At 42.3% G+C, this 17,710-nt stretch overlaps 1 protein-coding gene across 2 annotated transcripts in view; it reads right to left on the minus strand.

The window, feature by feature from the left end:
• LOC147241168 (hippocalcin-like protein 4) overlaps positions 1-17,710 on the minus strand; it is an 85,662-nt gene that overhangs the window by 55,242 nt on the left and 12,710 nt on the right. For both annotated transcript variants that reach the window (XM_086193847.1, XM_086193846.1), the window contains one exon: positions 11,171-11,346. In XM_086193847.1, the coding sequence (XP_086049973.1) occupies positions 11,171-11,332 (162 nt within the window). In that variant the 5' untranslated portion in view covers positions 11,333-11,346. The remainder of the gene's footprint in view (positions 1-11,170; positions 11,347-17,710) is intronic.

Raw genomic sequence — 17,710 nt, forward strand, 5'->3', positions numbered from 1 at the left:
AACCAACACTTGAAGTCTAAATTTCAGCTGCATGTGAAGAAATCAGCATAAAGTTCTTCTGCTGGCATTTAAAAGTGGACTCATACGACCAGGTTAAGAGGTGTTTGTCTCTTAGCTGCGAAGCCAACTGAAATCCATACAGGCCTTTGACAGGGGAGGGGCCCAGGACCACACAAAGAAAGATTCAGTGCCCTGACAAGAACTGCCAACTTTGTCAAAAAAAAGAATTACAAATCTGAGTTGATTTCTTCATCAATATCTTAATTAGGCAATTAACTCTAGAGGACTAAAGTTATAATTAGTAACACCATCACTAATGAGGGATAGATTTGACCCAATACAGTATTCCTGATAAAATATGGTTTGCATTCAAATATATAAAATCAGCTGCCGTTAGTGTTCTAGGGTTTAGTAGTTTTTGTCATCATGAGAGTTCATACACCTTTTTTGCCTCGTGTATTCTGAACTAGCAAATCATGTGTTGTTTCCACGCCGTTCCATGTCACCACCTCAAGAAAATTATCAACCTGTGGGAAAAAAGAAATGCTGCCTAATTCATAACTTTGCAGGTCAACTGAATGTGCGGGACCTACATTTTCCGATTGCACTTCAAAAAATTAATTCCCAAATGGAAAATTATTTTTATCATGTTTTATATAGTGCAGGGGTCAGCGCTGTCGTCTCACAGCAAGAAGGTTCCAGGTTCGAGCCCCGGCTGGAGCACGGGGTCTTTCTGGGTGAGTCTCCATGTTCTCCCTGTTCCTGCTGGGTTCTCTCTGGTACTCCAGCTTCCTCCACAGTCCAAAGACATCAAGAGGGGACCAGGTTAATCCAGACTCTAAATTGACTGTAGGTGTGACTGGGAGAGCCAATGGTTGTCTGTCTATATGTGTTGGCCCTGCCATGGACTGGTGACCTGTCCAGGGTGAACACCGCCTCTCACCTGAAGGCTGCTGGGATAGGCTCCACCCCCCACCACTCTTAACAGGATAAGCAGAAGAAAATGGATGGGTGGATGGAAATTATAAATCATCACCCCATTAAAATAAAGGCCTAAGTCATGATTTCAAGTTTTTGGGAGAACACAAAACATGTACCCAAATGCAGGGCACCCTCCTGACATAGGCCATTGTCCACAGGGCATAAAGAGCGTGATCCTTTCAACGAAGGATTTAGGTGATTTTACCACAGAGGCTTGGTGAATTGGATCCTCTAAATTATAATTTTTATGAATCAAACCTGGAACCTTCTTGCTGTGAGGCCACAGTGCTGACCACTGCGCCAACGTGCCGCCCTCAACTCGAGAAGAAGGTTTCAATTCTGACCCTCATGAGAACACAGCCTGCTAAGTCTAGTACAAGACATCACAGAAAGACAATGTGACTGTGATCCTGACAGGATAGCAGAAGACTTGACTGAATTTAGTCTTTGTGAAAGAATATATAAATAAAGAAAGAGTACATCTAGAAATGTGAGAGCAAGTTCAGACCAGACAGAGCAGAAAGAAACTGAAAGGAACTAAAAGACTATTCAGCACCAGCACAGAAGCTCCATCATGAACTCTTTTGCGGAGTATCTGGTCCGTTCCCAGCTTCAACATTACTACGGTACCAGTGATGACTTGATGGACATGATCTGGGAGCCATCAGCTGCCCCAGGCAACTACGGTGCCGAGGAACATCCATTCTGGAGACTGAACACTGCCCCAAGCGTTACTCTGGAAAACAATTATTTTGCCAAGCGGGGCTTACACTATGATGCCATGGAGGACTCAGTCTGCACACTAAACCCTGCTGCAAGAGTCAAGCTTGAAGACAATTATTTTGCCAAGCGGGGCTTACACTATGATGCCATGGAGGACTCAGTCTGCACACTAAACCCTGCGGCAAGAGTCAAGCTTGAAGACAATTATTTTGCCAAGCAGGGCTTACACTATGATGCCATGGAGGACTCAGTCTGCACACTAAACCCTGCTGCAAGAGTCAGGCTTGAAGACAATTATTTTGCCAAGCGGGGCTTACACTATGATGCCATGGAGGACTCAGTCTGCACACTAAACCCTGCTGCAAGAGTCAGGCTTGAAGACAACTATTTTGCCAAGCGGGGCTTAAACTATGGTGAAGAGGAAGATGAAGTCTGGAAGCCAACCCCTGCCCCAAGCGTTGCTCTGGAAAACAATTATTTTTCCAGGCAGATCTTAAACTGCAGTGCTGAGGAAAATCAAGTCTGGAAGCCAGCCCCTGCCCCAAGCGTTACTCTGGAAAACAATTATTTTGCCAAGCGGGGCTCAAACTATGCTGCTGAGGAAAATCAAGTCTGGAAGCCAACCCCTGCCCCAAGCGTTGCTCTGGAAAACAATTATTTTTCCAGGCAGGGCTTAAACTACGGTGCTGAGGAAAATCAAGTCTGGAAGCCAACCCCTGCCCCAAGCGTGACTCTGGAAAACAATAATTTTGCCAGGCGGTGCTTGAACTACAGTGCTCGACACAATCCATACCAGAGACTAAACCCTGCCCCAACAGTCAGTCTTGAAAACAATAATTTTGCCAGGCGGTGCTTGAACTACAGTGCTCGACACAATCCATACCAGAGACTAAACCCTGCCCCAACAGTCAGTCTCGAAAACAATTATTTTGCCAGGCGGTGCTTGAACTACAGTGCTGGAGAAAATCCATACCGGAGACTAAACCCTGCCCCAACAGTCAGGCTGGAAGATAATTATTTTGCCAGGCGGTTCTAAATCTATGATGCCGAAGAAGATCTAGTCTGAAGACCAACCCCTGCCCCAAGAATCAGGCTTGAAGACAATTATTTTGCCAGGCGGGGCTTAAACTGTGATGCCATGGAGGACTCATTCTGGGGACTAAACCCTGCTGCAAGAGTCAGGCTTGAAAACAATTATTTTGCCAGGCAGGGCTTAAACCAAGGCGGTGCCGAGGAAGATCAAGTCTGGAAGCCAACCCCTGCCCCAATCGTTACTCTGCAACTGTGATTTATTTGAAATAAAAACTGTCTGCTGGATTTAAATTGACTGTGATTCTCTTTCTGCATGCAAGTTGAAAGTGATGCCAATAAAAAACACAAGTATTTATTCAAATAACAACTGATCATTGGATGCTAATTTTGCTATGAACAGGCAACGCAATGTTTTTGACAAAACTTTGGCTCCAATTTATTGATGTGGTGGACACAATTGTTTCCAAATCTCAAAAAGCAGCTATTGGCTGTCTGAATTGTAGCCAGACATCGCTAGATGACATCAGCAATGAATTTGCATAATAATGAATTACATACAATGGACTTTAAGTGGCTTATATACCTTTAGACCTACAAATGAACTTTTTCTGTTGGGGGTTTGGGGGGGTGGGGGTTGACCAGGGACACTCTAATGGACCCTGCTGCTCATTCATCTACTTTCTAAGGTTCAAATGGAGTCATAGTTCTGGGCTTCCTACTGCAGCAGCCGCCAGAAATTTCCACAAAAACTACGATGGCACCTTGGCCAATCACTGCTGGGCTCGTGCCTGGAATGAGTTCCCTTGCAGTGACCAAGTGAATGACTCATAACGCCACTGTGTCCTCATGTGTAAACTCAGTTGCAGTACCTTTTCAATCCAATAGGAGGACCAGCCAATGGTAGCTAAGTAGGTTGTGCCCGTTTTGATGAGGGAGAGTGACTTCCACACAGAGCAGATTCTTTGGTCAGCATCTCAAATTGGTGTTGTCAAAAATATCGATTTATCGAATAAATATCAATTTTGAAAAGTAAAAACGGTACAAAATGACCTTTCAATAGTATCGATACTCTAGCTGCCTCCTTGGTTTACACATGCGCCACCGCCAACACACACACACACACACACACACACACATATACACAAACAGACGAGCAAGCGAGCCATCGTGCAGCAGCCCCTCCCCTCCTGCCTCGCTGGCTATATTTTTGTTTTCATGTCATCGCTCTATGTGTGTAAGCTGCCATGAGATGGTGTCTGCAGGACCTTCACAACCAGTTTTAATAAATAAACAATACAGCACAAGTGCTGTTTGGAGGTTCCTTTGATTTGAGTTGGATGAACAAGGAAAGCCAAAGGACAGCAGCAAGCCCATATGCAAGAGATGGAACAGAACTGTGCTGACAAAAGGAGTGAACACAACGAATGTAGCAAAGCTCCTCCAAGACAGACACCGGACCTGTATAGAGTTAGAGGTACAGAGGTTGGTAACAGTAGAACTTGAAGTACGTGTTGCCTGGAGTTATCACATCTGTCTGTGTTTACTTTGACGTGTTGTCTTGTTAGCGAGCGCTAGCTAAAGCTAATCGACGGTAGGTTACATATATTAAAACTTATTTGCATACTGTTACTGTGTAAAGAATAAGTTTAAAAAGTTCTCTACCTTAAGAATAAAGTTCTTTATTTTTCCTTAAATGAAAAACATTTTTGCACTAAATTCTGAGTGGTAGCTTAGTCTCGAAAATTGAATCGATTATCAATGCTTTTCAAAATATCTTATCAAAGTGTTAAATCCAGTATCGTGACAACACTAATCCCTAGTGCCGGAATTAAAATGTTTGTGTGTAAGTAGTTGTTAGAAGATTAATAGTTGTAATTAGTTGTAAGTTGTTTGTGTGAATATTTGTAAATGGTATAAGTTAATAATTTGCTCATAATTGTAAATAGTGTGTAAGTACTTGTAAATGGGCGTAAATGTGTTAATAGTTGCAAAAAAAATCCATTAAAGTAGTTTAAAAAAAATGTAAATAGGTTGTGTAAATATTTGGAAGTGTGTGTGTTAACTCTTTGTTTTCTTAGAATTCTTTGTTTGCTTTTTTTCCTTCATGGGAGTCTATGGCTGCCCCTCCAACCCTTTGGAGGAAAGTTCTGATATCTTGAACACATGTAACTGTATTCACACCGTTCATACCCTTAAATTTCCGTCAGTTTATCATTCTGTGCTTTAATAAAAAAAAAATGCAATGTTTCTTACAAACTTCAGTGGCCATTTCAATTGCAATGTGCTATTTCTGCATGACGTAAAGCTTCAATTGACAGGTTGTGGGTGCTGTAAAGTTTCAACGTTATAATTGCAGAAGTGACTCACAGTTTTGTACCTGGCCATTTTTTTATTCAACTTTTTCCCAGTTTGATTTTTTTCGCTTATTGTTAATTGAAGAGATGGAAAATGAAAGGAGGCTTCAGTTGTGATTGTAAGTAAGAACCTCCATGCATAACTATGGGCCCCTTTTTCAGGTTGGAACCCACTTTGATGAAAGTTAAAGGTAAAGGCGATTGAAACCAAACAAAAAGCTAAAAATCTAAATGGACGTGGACGACGTCATTAGGATGTAAATACGCTCTCATCCAGATGTCCTGTGGACCTGGAAATTGGGTTGACAAGACGTCCTTCAAATGTAATCAAAAGGTCATGTGGACGTCACGGCCGGACGTCTAGACCACGTCAGAAATGGACGTTAAAAAAAACAACTTTCATTCTGCACCTTCAGGAGACCTGATAGATGTCAAAAATGACGTTAAATACACATCATTTCAACGTCACATTGCGCAGTGGGATAAATCATTCAGCAAGAAATCTGTTCATGATTGATTTGAATCTTTTTTCCTTCTTATTGTGAATCCTTCAACTTCTTGGATTTGTTATTCCAGTTCAAGTTCTCAGTCCACTACGAGTTGCGGTAAAATCAGGGCAGGTCCTACCACTCCAGCCAGAAAACCTGCAACGTCCAGCAGAGGGCGTTTCACTCTGAGGGCTCAGTTCAATCCCTGGCTCGCCACCAAGTTTTGCACACGTGGTATCCAAGCACAGTGTTGGCTCCACTTCTCTCAACCCAGCTTTAACGGCCTATTTCAAACGACTTCAGTGACATAAAGGACAGAACCACAGACAAAATAAAACAAAGCATCTTTTACGTCTTAACAAAAGTACGGTTTCTCAGTTTACTCCCGGAGACAACTTGAACTTCAGAGGCCGTACGATCATTGTCACAGGAATGCATCACTTTACCCAGATTTAAAACACAAACATCCACATTTGTACTTTAACTGATACAATTCTCAGAATAATTTGTCAAGTTTATGACAATAAATAATATACATTTGTGTACACTCACCAAGTCCCATTAAGCAGTCTGCAAAATGTCTCCAAGGCAGGGACGGAGTCAGGGAAGAACAAGAAAAACCCCAAATTCTCAAAACTGCAAAATGTCTTTCAAACAACTTTTAGCTGTGGTTTCCACTTTTATTTCTTCCTTTCAGTGCAGCTCTGCGTACATCTTCTGCTCCCGCTTTTGAGCGGAGAGAGAAAAAACAAATCCGGTTGGCTGTTGCCAGTCACGTGGGCACTTGCAGCGGCAGAGTGCCTTTTCAAAATAAAAATTTTCACGCTCGATTTAATCTTTTGAACTTCCATCCATCCATTGTCTTCCGCTTATTCCTACATTTAGTACATTAATTCAAAAGTATTTATTCTCATAACAATTGTTCAGTGGATGCTAATTTTGCTATGTACATTCAATGCAATGTTTTTGACAAAACTTTGGCCAAAATTTATTCAGGCAGTGGCAACAATTGTTTCTCAAAGAGCAGCTATTGACTGTCTGAAGGATAGCCGGACTTCGCTAGATGACATTATAGATTAATTTGCATCATAATGAATCTACATACAGTGGACTTTATGAGGCAGATTAATGATTCTCATCATTGGAGACAGACAAGTGTGTGAAAAATATCTTACATGTGTGTGTGTGTGTGGGGAGGGGGGGGGGGTGGCCTCACAAGACCTGAAAAAGTTGATATATTTTTCACTCTGGATGCAGAGGGGTGAACATCAACTGCTCTTGCTGCAGCTTAGAGGGACAGTCTGCTGCACAAGGACAGGGCCGCCTGTGAGTGCTTTGGGACAGGGGAGGGGCCCAGAGCAGCAGTCTGTTTAAGTCTCCCAATAACACCAGAAAAAAGTTTGTAGTTTAATATTACTGTATTTGAAATGTAAGGCATTACACTACTTTTGCATTACTTTTAAGTTACTCTGATTTGGTATTCTAAATGGAGCTCATTGGCTGAATGCCTCTATACAAGGAACAAAGAACAAAGAAAAGAAAATCTTGTAAATTGTAATGGAGATACTGTAACTTTGGGCCTATTCATTATGAAAAAAAAACATATTGTACTGTAATGCAGCATCTAAAGATATGACAAGATACAAAATTTGGATTTCTATCGCTTTATTCAAGTTTTTTTGTGGTTCACAGCAAAGTAAAACAAAGTTTATGCTTTATATATAAAACTAAGGACACACAAAAATGAACATATTCAGGATAATCTTAGTCTACAATAAAACCGGCCAGAGAAAAAACAATTCACAGGTGTTCGTGTTTATTAGTGAGTTACAGCTAGACGATGACTATCAGCTACACAAGGTCAGATTTCAACAGAAATAGAAATAACAAAATAAAGGTACTTTTAATAGTATTATCGTGCTTGGGCCTATTGGCCCTATAGTAAAGACAGCTCAGTCATTACCAGACAAAAAGGTAAACAGACTAACTACCAAATCAACAAACAGAGGTAGCACGTGTCCAAAGTAGGCTGGGAAATGTTCTTTTAGAGTCTATGGTGGCGAGCCAAGCTATTCCACCACCTACTTGGCTAAAATATTTGCTGAAATGCATCAGAAGAAGCCTCTGAAATCGTGCATCACCAAGACGGTTGCGCTTTAGGGTTTGCACAAGGCTGAAAAGTCTTTCCACCGGTGCACTGGATGGAGTTGGTGAATTGTAACAGAGTGTGATTTTTTTTTTTAATTCATGGAAACAGATGTAGACTTTCCCTCACAGACTTCTGTGGGTAACTTTCCTCAAACGACCCGTGTTTGGTCTCATCGTGACGCTTAACGTTGCCACTTTTTATTAACGCCACTGTTTCGCTGCATGAGACACAAAGGTTCTGAACTGGCTGCAGGCAGAACGAACATGTGTTGGTCCGTCCATTCATCTTAAAAAATGTCAGTTTTCACAGTTTCGTCTCGTCTCCTCTCTCTCGCTATTCTCTGGTGCTGAAAGGTAAAAACAATCAATTTGACTGGCTTGGCTACTGACGACGCAACTGTCTTATCAACTAGATTAGCTGAGCACGCACGAATGACTTAACTTTTCATAAATATTCATAAACCCTAACCCTAACCCCTAACTGGGTCTGGACCCGGACCACAGTCCACCACTTGGTGATGTCTGGTCTACAGGCTATTGCCACATTCCTCCATTTCAAACTTTCATTATCCATCCAGTGCACTGTGACTCCAAGGCAGCTTCTGTTATTTGCACTCCAAATATGAGCAGCGGTGGTCAGGGGGTTCCTTATTTCAATCCGAATTTCAGTCTTTTTGAGTTCCCTTGTCATGATTGAGTATGCCTCGTCCGAGTCCTTAGCAAAAGTTAATCTGCTTGGAAGTACATGCTGGAAATATAAGAACATAGCCAGAGATCAAATCCAAGGGCCTGGAACTTGTACATGTTACAGTGTACACCCCTAATGAAACCAACCATTTTTGGAAGGTCTGGACACGACCGAACATGAACACTGTAACATGTGGGTGCACTACCTGTCCCACGAGAAGATTTAGACTAAAAACAAATGTGTATCAAACACTTCACACATATTGAGCTGGGCCTAATTCACAATGACATTGTGTTTCTGTTCTGACGGCTGGAAATATTGACTAGTAGGCCGACTGTAAAGCTGCACAGCCACAGAAGCCTGTCAGACGACTGGGCCAGCAACATGAGGGCAATAAAGCCATCATTCAAATCTCCCCACTGATGAATAACTCGGATAAGCAATGGAAATAATAATAATAACAGCCTAACAAAAAGTATCGTCAGACGAATATATAGGCTAGTCCTATTGTGTGCACAAGGATCCTGGGCGTAAATGATAAAACTCAATTCCATAGCCTAACAGGACTCGTGCATTTTTTGCTAGCTTGCACATTTTGAATAAAATGAAACGCCTGGCTCATATAGCTGGTCTGTCTGAATCCTTTGGGGAAATAAAAGTCCATTTGCAGCTTGCATTAATACCACTGTCCAGTAAAAATTAACATCGATGAGGCAATGGTAGCCTCGCTTACCTTGTCATCATTGCTGCTTGTCGCGGCAGGGATCTTGCTGACAAGTTTTCAAAACGCTGGTGGATCCAATGCTGAAAGCGGGAGCGTATCTTCAGCGGGACTCCTAACCTCTTGAGCTTTCAGTCTCAGAGCGGGAGAAAGATAACTTTGCCTGCTTATTTTTATCCCCACTTTCATCCTCTCCTTGCTTCCTTTTTGCTTACTTCCCATTACAATGGCACCGCTCTAAATGTTTAGTTATATTACCGGTGCTATTTGGGAAAGCGGACAGATCTTTTAGGTTTTGCACATGAAGTCCATTTTACCATCATATCCTTCATGTCCTTGTTTGTCATGAACTCAAAGTAATGGCAATATGCCCATCTCGCTAATGTACCGTCCAACGTCGTATCTGCTGGTGCTGCACTCATCTCTCCTGTCGTTCTCTGCAGCAGCAGAGGAGAGGGGAAGTCAAACATTTTGCGTGGACTTTTCTCCTCTGCTGGTCTTGCGGTGATTTTGGCAAATTTGTGTGTTAAAAAAAAACACTTCAATCAAGGTTAAAATGCATTGCAACGCACACATTTGAAGCGAGTAAAATACCAACTAATTTTTTGTAATGCCTTTCATTACAGCAGAAAGTAGTGCATTACAGTAATTGATTACTTTTGTAACCTGTTAATCTCAGCACTGTTAATCTCAGCACTCCTCTTTTTGTTAGACTTGAAGAGCACTGGTGTTTTTTTAACCCACAAATCTCTCCCGTCTTATAGTCCAGGTTGGGGGGTATTTAAAGAAATTTCCTTCAATGATCATTGGTGAAATCGGCAATCATAAATTTAATTGTTACTGTTGAGGCAGATGTTGGTGACTCAGCTGTTAAAGCGGTCTGTTTGCGTTACTTTCTCAGCAGCAATTAACTTTTTCACTGCTCCTGCCTTCCATTTCGACGAGTGTCGCGATGTTGTGTTGTGACGGACCACGACAGGCTGGTTCAGTGAAATTGATCATATGTTAAAATCCTTTGCCCTCAATAATACTTCAGGGCAGCATATCTGTATCAGAAAATTTACAGATCCCTTTTCTCTGCCCGTTTAGCATGGTAGCTCCTGCGTGCTACGTGATGATGCCAGTCTGGGACAGGGGCATTCATCAGTGTTAACCAGGGTCCAGCGCACACAACTCAAGTGGTCAGGAAACAAAAGAACATTATGTTCATGATCTTCTGTGTTTTGTCAGTTAATTCGCCCTCCTGCTCTTCTTAGATTAAACGTTCAGTTTCACTTAACTAATGACTGTATGGCCAAACACTGTCAGTCGCCATGACTGCATGGCAAGCCGAGCTCCCTAACATCAGTCACTGACATTATTAAAGGTTATATAAACACGTACAAAACTTAACAAGCTAAATGAAGGCCACTGATGATGGTTTTCAGTTGTAGCTACCTCTTCAATCATTACTGTGTGTTGACAAAAACTTGCAAAGTCGTTTATTCGCTTTATACGCTTTGTTTTCTCACCGCAGTGGTGCAAAGGAACAGGGCTGCAGTCTGCAGTGAAATGACAACAGTTTTCATCGAACCCGAACATTGATTTGGCCATACAGAAAAAAAAAAATCTACAAACTGTTTCAAAGAAGAACAGAGGAAATGTCTTCAAAATAAATCAGTGTGAGTTCTTTGGCGCTGTGTGGTTCTGAAAAAGTGTAGAAAAATGTTCCAGGGGAGTTTCAAGCAGTTAATAACTTTCTGACATTATCAAAGGCTCCACCTCCTCTCAGTGGTCCAAACATAGAACGATTAGTCAGCCACAGTAAAATAAGCTTTCTCCATGGCCGGCTAATAATGTTCAGACTGAGTCATCACGGGGGTAACTTTTTATCTTATATAACCGCAGAAAAAGACAGAGCACCGTTTTAACTTTAGGCAAATGACCTGCAAAAGATGATGGTATATATTTCAGCCCCCTACTGATCAGCTGTCATCCATCTCTACAACTTGGATGTGAGCAGCTTCCCCCACCTGGGTCCTGTCCTCCAGCTCACCTTAACATAGAGCTGCTGGAACTCCTCCAGGTTGAGGATGCCTGAGGGACAGTCTTTCAGGAAGCCTTTGTACCATTGCTTGAGCTCTGCCTCGTTGAATTCAGTGTTCTTGGTCAGGTCATCCAGGACCTCCGGTGCCAGCTTACTGTTGTGTTTTCCCATGTTACTTCAATTCTCTGGGGGGGGGGACAGAGAGAGTACACAGGTGAGGATGTGCAGCACTACAAACAACAGCAACCGTGCCTGTGTTGTTGAAGTTGCACAGGTCTCTGAGGATGGACACAAACAAGGAATTACCCACACCCTTGCACATACACGGAGGCAAAATATACAATCCATTTCATTCACATGACTGCACGTTTTGCAAAAGACCAGAGGCAGCACTTGATCACAGTGTATCATAACAATGAAAAATGTGCAAAAAGTTTCCCTTAACAAAGTTAGAAAAAAAAATCATTCTGCTTTTCCCAGATTATCTGCTTAAAGGGATTATTTGTTGGGAGGATTTATGCCTCACGGGTAACACAGGTCCGTCAGGAGGCACAGCCAATTCGCAACATTAAATTACTACAATTAGAACTGCGATACTGTATTGTACTGTAGCTAGCGATGCATTGCGGGTATGATAGTGGTCCCTTCATGTGAAATTCAGCTTCAACTGCTTCAGTCAGGTTGCATGAATTAGACCATAAATATGAACAACCATATTTTCTTTGCCATTATCTTAGAAATATTCCCAAAATAAAGTTTGAAATCAAACTGAGCTCAGAAAGCCTTCGAACTGATAATTATCATAATTGGTGTGAACGGGATTTTGTCCATTCGTGTATATTTTTGATTCACTTGAGCACTGTAATGTATTTCAGAGTCATGTTTTATCAAATGCAAACTGTTTTGGATTATCTATTAATTTTGTTAAGATTGGTCGTGGTTGTTACTAGCTAGCTAGCTAGCGACCCACCTAGCTAGCGACCCACCTTGTGCCCCTTGTTCATGACTGCAAATGCCCCCCCCCCCAAAAAATGACACAGAAATATGGCTTAATGGTAAATGACTCATATCACATTATGTTAGAAAACCAAAAGTACACCTTTATGAAAACAGTGTTTTTGAATAGGATTCATTATCTGATTATATCAAGAAAGAAAGAGAAACATAGGCCATCCCCAAGAAGACCAGTGTCATCGCCCAGAAGACGCCCGCTGTAGTCACTGCACACGACACCATACTCCTACCACTGGTGAATGTATGCTTCATTCATCTCAAAGTCGATTGGATTTTTGAAAGGGTTTTTTGATTAAATCCCTGAAATAAGGTCTGTTTTTAACACTAGATTACGATTTTTTAAGATTATGGCACCAAGTTCAGCGGTTAATACTGCACTGAATTTTGAAGCATTAATGTGTCTTACAAAAGGTAGTTGCTCACAAGTGGCTAAAAGAAACAACAGGGATCATTGCAGACATTAAACCTCACACTGAAAACAAAAGTTACATGACGTGGTGATGTTGGTGCAGTTCAATCTTAGCGTAATGTTAATTTTGACATTTTAATGATAGCGTTTATGGTTTCAAAATCTTTAAGGTGGCGCTCATTTGTGGAGATTATTTTTGCTGAGCAAAATCAAACCAGCTTTTGTTCATTACAGTGCTTATTTTCAATGATTGAAAATCTACTGCAAAAATCCCACCGGCTTTTGGCCAAGAGAGCCTATGATGATGTTAAATTCTGGGTTAGCCAACAGAAACACATCACCCCTGCAGCACTCCATTGCTTTAGGGTGCAAAATAAAAAAGCACAAGCTGGTTCAGATAAGCTACAAATAAAGTGACTGACTGACTGGTTGAAATGGATATCTGTGGCAGTGCACGTAATAACGAAATGCCGATGCTAAAAACAGCCTCATTGTTGTCTCCATAATTGTTCTTGCCCGTCTCCTGCCATAACCACCTTGTGTGAGCAAAGCCCCTGATAGCTTTGCTGCTATTTTGGCCATAAAATGGTCCATTACCCAGAGTGATCAGCCAGTAACCTTACCACACACATCCTTGCATGGCGATGGACCACTGTAGTGCCTTCATGACACAATCCATGACTCATAGCTCTGTCTGACAGCTCTCACACTTTAACACCAGGACACAGCTGATGTGTCGGAGCCAAGCAGTCACAAATCCACCCCTAAATTGCAGAAAGAGTGCAGGGACAGTTTAGTGGCTAAAATATCATCCTGCCGTGCTTTATGGGTAGTGAGTCATGTAGAGGGAGGGGGGAACAAATCCTGAAGTCACTGTGAACTGCACAAATATCATGCATTCCTGTGACAAGTGAGAGGCACTGTTGGAGCACTGAGGGCTCAGAGGAAGACGCGAGATGAGGAAGCAGTAATGACTATCGATAGGCAACAGGACGCTTCAGCCTTAACTGGCTGTGAAAAGGTCATCTTATCAAGCTGAAACACAAAAAGAGATGTTTTTCCCTTCACAAAGAAAATAGAGGGTACTGTGCAGGAAGGAAATGTATAATAAGGAAAGCATTAACTAATAACATTTGATGAGGTCAGATGAATGTTCACTGCAGTCCTGTGATAGTTCAGACATCTTTAACTCTGTTCACTTGAGGCTGGAGAATAGCTTCCACATGTAGCGTGTTTATAACCGGACCAAACATGTGTCAGCCATAAAAAGATCAACTGTTAAATGTCATCAGCAGTCTCTGTTCATTTAAATTCTTCACCCAACAGGAGTACTTTGTCTCTGGAGTATTCACAAATCAGTGACTTGGGCTCACAGAGATGTTTTTTTTCCTCACCCATCACTTCTGTGTGACTCCAGAAGGCAGAGAGAGCTCAACACCTACATTGAGCTTGAGGCTAATGGTGACCGACAGCTAGTAACAACAAAACTGGCCACCAACTGAAAATATCTGATTACAAACTCTAAAATAAATCATCATACAATTCACATCCTCTTAATCCAGATGTATGCTCAGTCATACACAAACAGTTAAAGCTGACATGATGCACTTGAGAGCTAAAAACAGCAGCATTTAACACCTTAAACCACCTGTGGGACAAAGAGCCGAGGTAATAATGGTACACATATCCAGAAGCTGTAGCTTTTTATATTGTTGGCTGATGTAGACTGATTTCTGCAAGCACTTTGAGAATAAGAAGGAAGCTCGGCTTTGTCAGAGTGCGTGAACCGATCAAAAAGCAGTAACAGTAATAATGGAGGGATACTGAAAATTGAGGACGTGCCAATTTAAGGCATTGAAATGCATAAAGAATTGTTGAAGGGTGAATTTTAAATGAATAGGAAGGCCAGAGAAGCCTCACACAGTTTCCCTGGATTGATCAACGCAGACAGATATTCAGCACCATTTCTGTCTGAGAGGCAGAGGGTCAGTTGGGATGGATCATTGGTGAAGAGAAGAATACGCTTCATTGATGTCCCCTCTTTATCTCTTTTTCTGAAATGTGTTTTGTGCTTAGCACCAGATTATAAACTCCTGTCACATGCAAGACAGGCAGCGATAATCCAACAAGTGACCATATTCTAAATAAGATCATATTTTTTAAGGTCTTCAGTGGGTTAATTTTAAAATATTCCTTCAGTATTCCAGGTTATTTGATACAGAGCAAAGTCCAACTATTGCTGTTTAGAGGATGATAGACAGTTTCCACTCAGGTGCCTCTGAAAATCCCTGACTGCCACAAACTTGAGTTTATTTCAGTCTGTAGCCCACCACACATGGGGGCGCGCGTGCACACACACACACATAAACACACACCATGGGGTTGTAATGTTTCTTCCCTCCAACCGAGACAGATGAGATTTTATCCCTCTGTTAGGGAAGCAAATGTAGCAGATAATAGATTTTTTGGTGGGAGACAGAGAGATGTGCGACTAGTCAGGCAAGCAAACACATCTGAATCTTATCCCATCTGAAAGAATCAAAATAAATACTGATCAAGCTGGGAAGACAGACAAGCCCATGGGTTCATGCCCTGGATGAGTGCTGTCTTCCAGGTTGGTGCTCAGGTCTCTGCCAGCACGTCATACAGGAAGGTTATCTAGAGGTGACTGTCCTGTTCTCTTCACCTAGGAAAGATTTCATGGCAAATAAGTCAGATCAGTGTGACAGCTGAATAATTTTTTTAGCCACATGAACATTTTTGTATTAACACTTTAACATGTCACATGAACACCTAAAATAAATGGATGCTGTGAAAGAAGTAGGTCATTTTGATGAATAAATTTAGGCATTTCTCTAAAATCAACAGCCATAGTTTTGGTTTAATGGACCAGTAATTTTGCTGGCAGCTACCTTAGTGTCAATGAAAAACAAAGCCTCTTCTTCCCTTCTCACAAGCACAACTCCAAAATTAGAAACCAGTTCGAATCTTGTGAGGCATTCACCACATAAAGAGCCAGATCCTCAATATTACAGCATCAAAACACAAATCTATGGGTTAGCTGGCAACGCAGGAGTTTTCTCTTCATCTTCGTCTTCGTCATCCTCCGCTTATCCGGGTCGTGGGGGCAGCAGCCTCAGCGAGGAAGCCAAGACTGTCCTCACCCCAGCCACTTCCACCAGCTCTTCCGGAGGAATCCAGAGGCGTTCCCAGGCCAGCCGAGAGATATAATCCCTCCAGTGTGTCCTGGGTCAGCCTCGAGGCCTCCTCCTGGTTGGGCATGCCTGAAACACCTCCCAAGGGAGGCGTCCAGGAGGCATCCTCACCAGATGCCTGAACCACCTCAACTGACTCTTCTCGAAATGGAGGAGCAGCAGCTCTACTCTGAGTCCCTCCTCTCCTGGAACCATTACCTCATCGTGGTGGAGGAGTTTGAGTGCCCCAAGGATCCTACGAGCTATGCTGTTGGGGGCATTTTGCCCCTGGTAGGGTCACCCAAGGCAGACTGGTCCTAGGCGAAGCGCCTGACAAAGAACGGTTCAAAAGACACTTCATGGGAAGGAATTCAAGGAGTCAGTGTACCTAGCCCAGAGGTTTACCAGGGCCCTGCCCTGGAGCCAGGCCCGGGGTAGGGCCTCGTGGGTGAGCGCCTGATGGTCGGGCCTTAGCCCATGGAGTCCCGCCGGGCCCAGCCTAAATATGTTACATGGACTCATCCCCCCGTGGACCCACCACCCGCAGAAGGAGCTGGAGGGGTCCAGTGCAGAGTGGTTTGGGCAGCAGACCAAGGCGTGGGCCATGGCTGTCTGATCCCCAGACATGGAAGCTGGCTTTGGAGTTTTCTCACCTGAACAATTAGTAAAACTTGCTAAAGTGGCATAAGAGGTCATATGACCCAGCTGTTAGGAGCTTCATGCTAAATCCCCATGGTTCCATTGCTTTTAGACAAAGCACTGGTTGGAGAGTTATCCCAAACCATTATGACATCCAGAATTTCAAATGCTTCAGGTTTTACTTTTTTCTGCGTGCTGCATGCTACATTAGTTTGGCCAAGTCAGTTGGTACTAATAAAATATGTATGCAGTTTCAAAAACAGTGTGGTACAAAGACATAGCCTTCGGTATTACAACAGCTAATGAGTTCATTTGTTCTGTGGTGTTTATACAGTCTCATTGGACAAACTGCAGCTGCTGACTTCACTATGCTTGGTCTTAACTACTAAGTTAGTCTCTGTTGAAAATATTTTGGGAAGCTAACTTATTGTCCATCTTCCCCAGATCCAAACAAGAAGACAGATACCATTATATCCTCTGGGCTGCACTCGGGAGCTGAGACCCTCAGAGACCAGCTGGCATGTTAGTATACCTTTTTCAAAATCCTCCTTGCCAGCATTAATCTAGAGTTGTGCAGAACATATGAAATTTACAACCACAAGACATGATCCACAAGACAAATGCTGCTGGGTACAGCCCCACTGTAAGAGGAGTTGCTGCTATTAATGATGGCCAACTTTGTAAGAGAGGATGAGGAGGATTACTTCTGGACAAACCAAAAACTTCAGCCTAGTCTTAAATAAGCCTGTATTAAAGATGTGCATTCATGTGAATGCTCACATGATTATGGCTTTTGCTTCGCAATGCCTGTTGCTGGGATAAAGCAAAGAAAGCCTGTGGACACAGAGATAAGAGAATAAACAGAGCTGAAGAGCCAGCACTTAAAATAACCTAAAAAAAAACAAAACATGAAAAAGGTCATGTGAAGAAGCAGTCAACTCAAAGAGAGCTAACAGAGGTCATAAATGATTGCTGGGTTTTGGGTGCCAGCCTTTGTTCAAAAAATTAAATAAGTGGAAAAAAAAACTCCTGAGCAAGGCATCCCAACTTCTAGCATATCTGGCAGCCAATTCAGCGCATCCTTAACATTTAGTTTCTGAACATCCACGACACCAACCTTTACCATTCACATCTGCTAAGCCACATTTATTGATGAAGTTGGTGGCCAGCTATGGTTTCTCAGAGTTATGAAACTTTACAGCTTAACAGAGACACTAATCCCAAGAGACATCCATTTATTTTGAGCTAATGTGTGTGGATTTAAGTCTCAAACTATGAATAAGTTCATTCACT

This window comes from Aulostomus chinensis, chromosome 22 (assembly GCF_037954235.1).
Source record: "Aulostomus chinensis isolate RoL2024-O1b breed Wild chromosome 22, RoL_Achi_v1.0, whole genome shotgun sequence".
Lineage (NCBI taxonomy): Eukaryota > Metazoa > Chordata > Actinopteri > Syngnathiformes > Aulostomidae > Aulostomus > Aulostomus chinensis.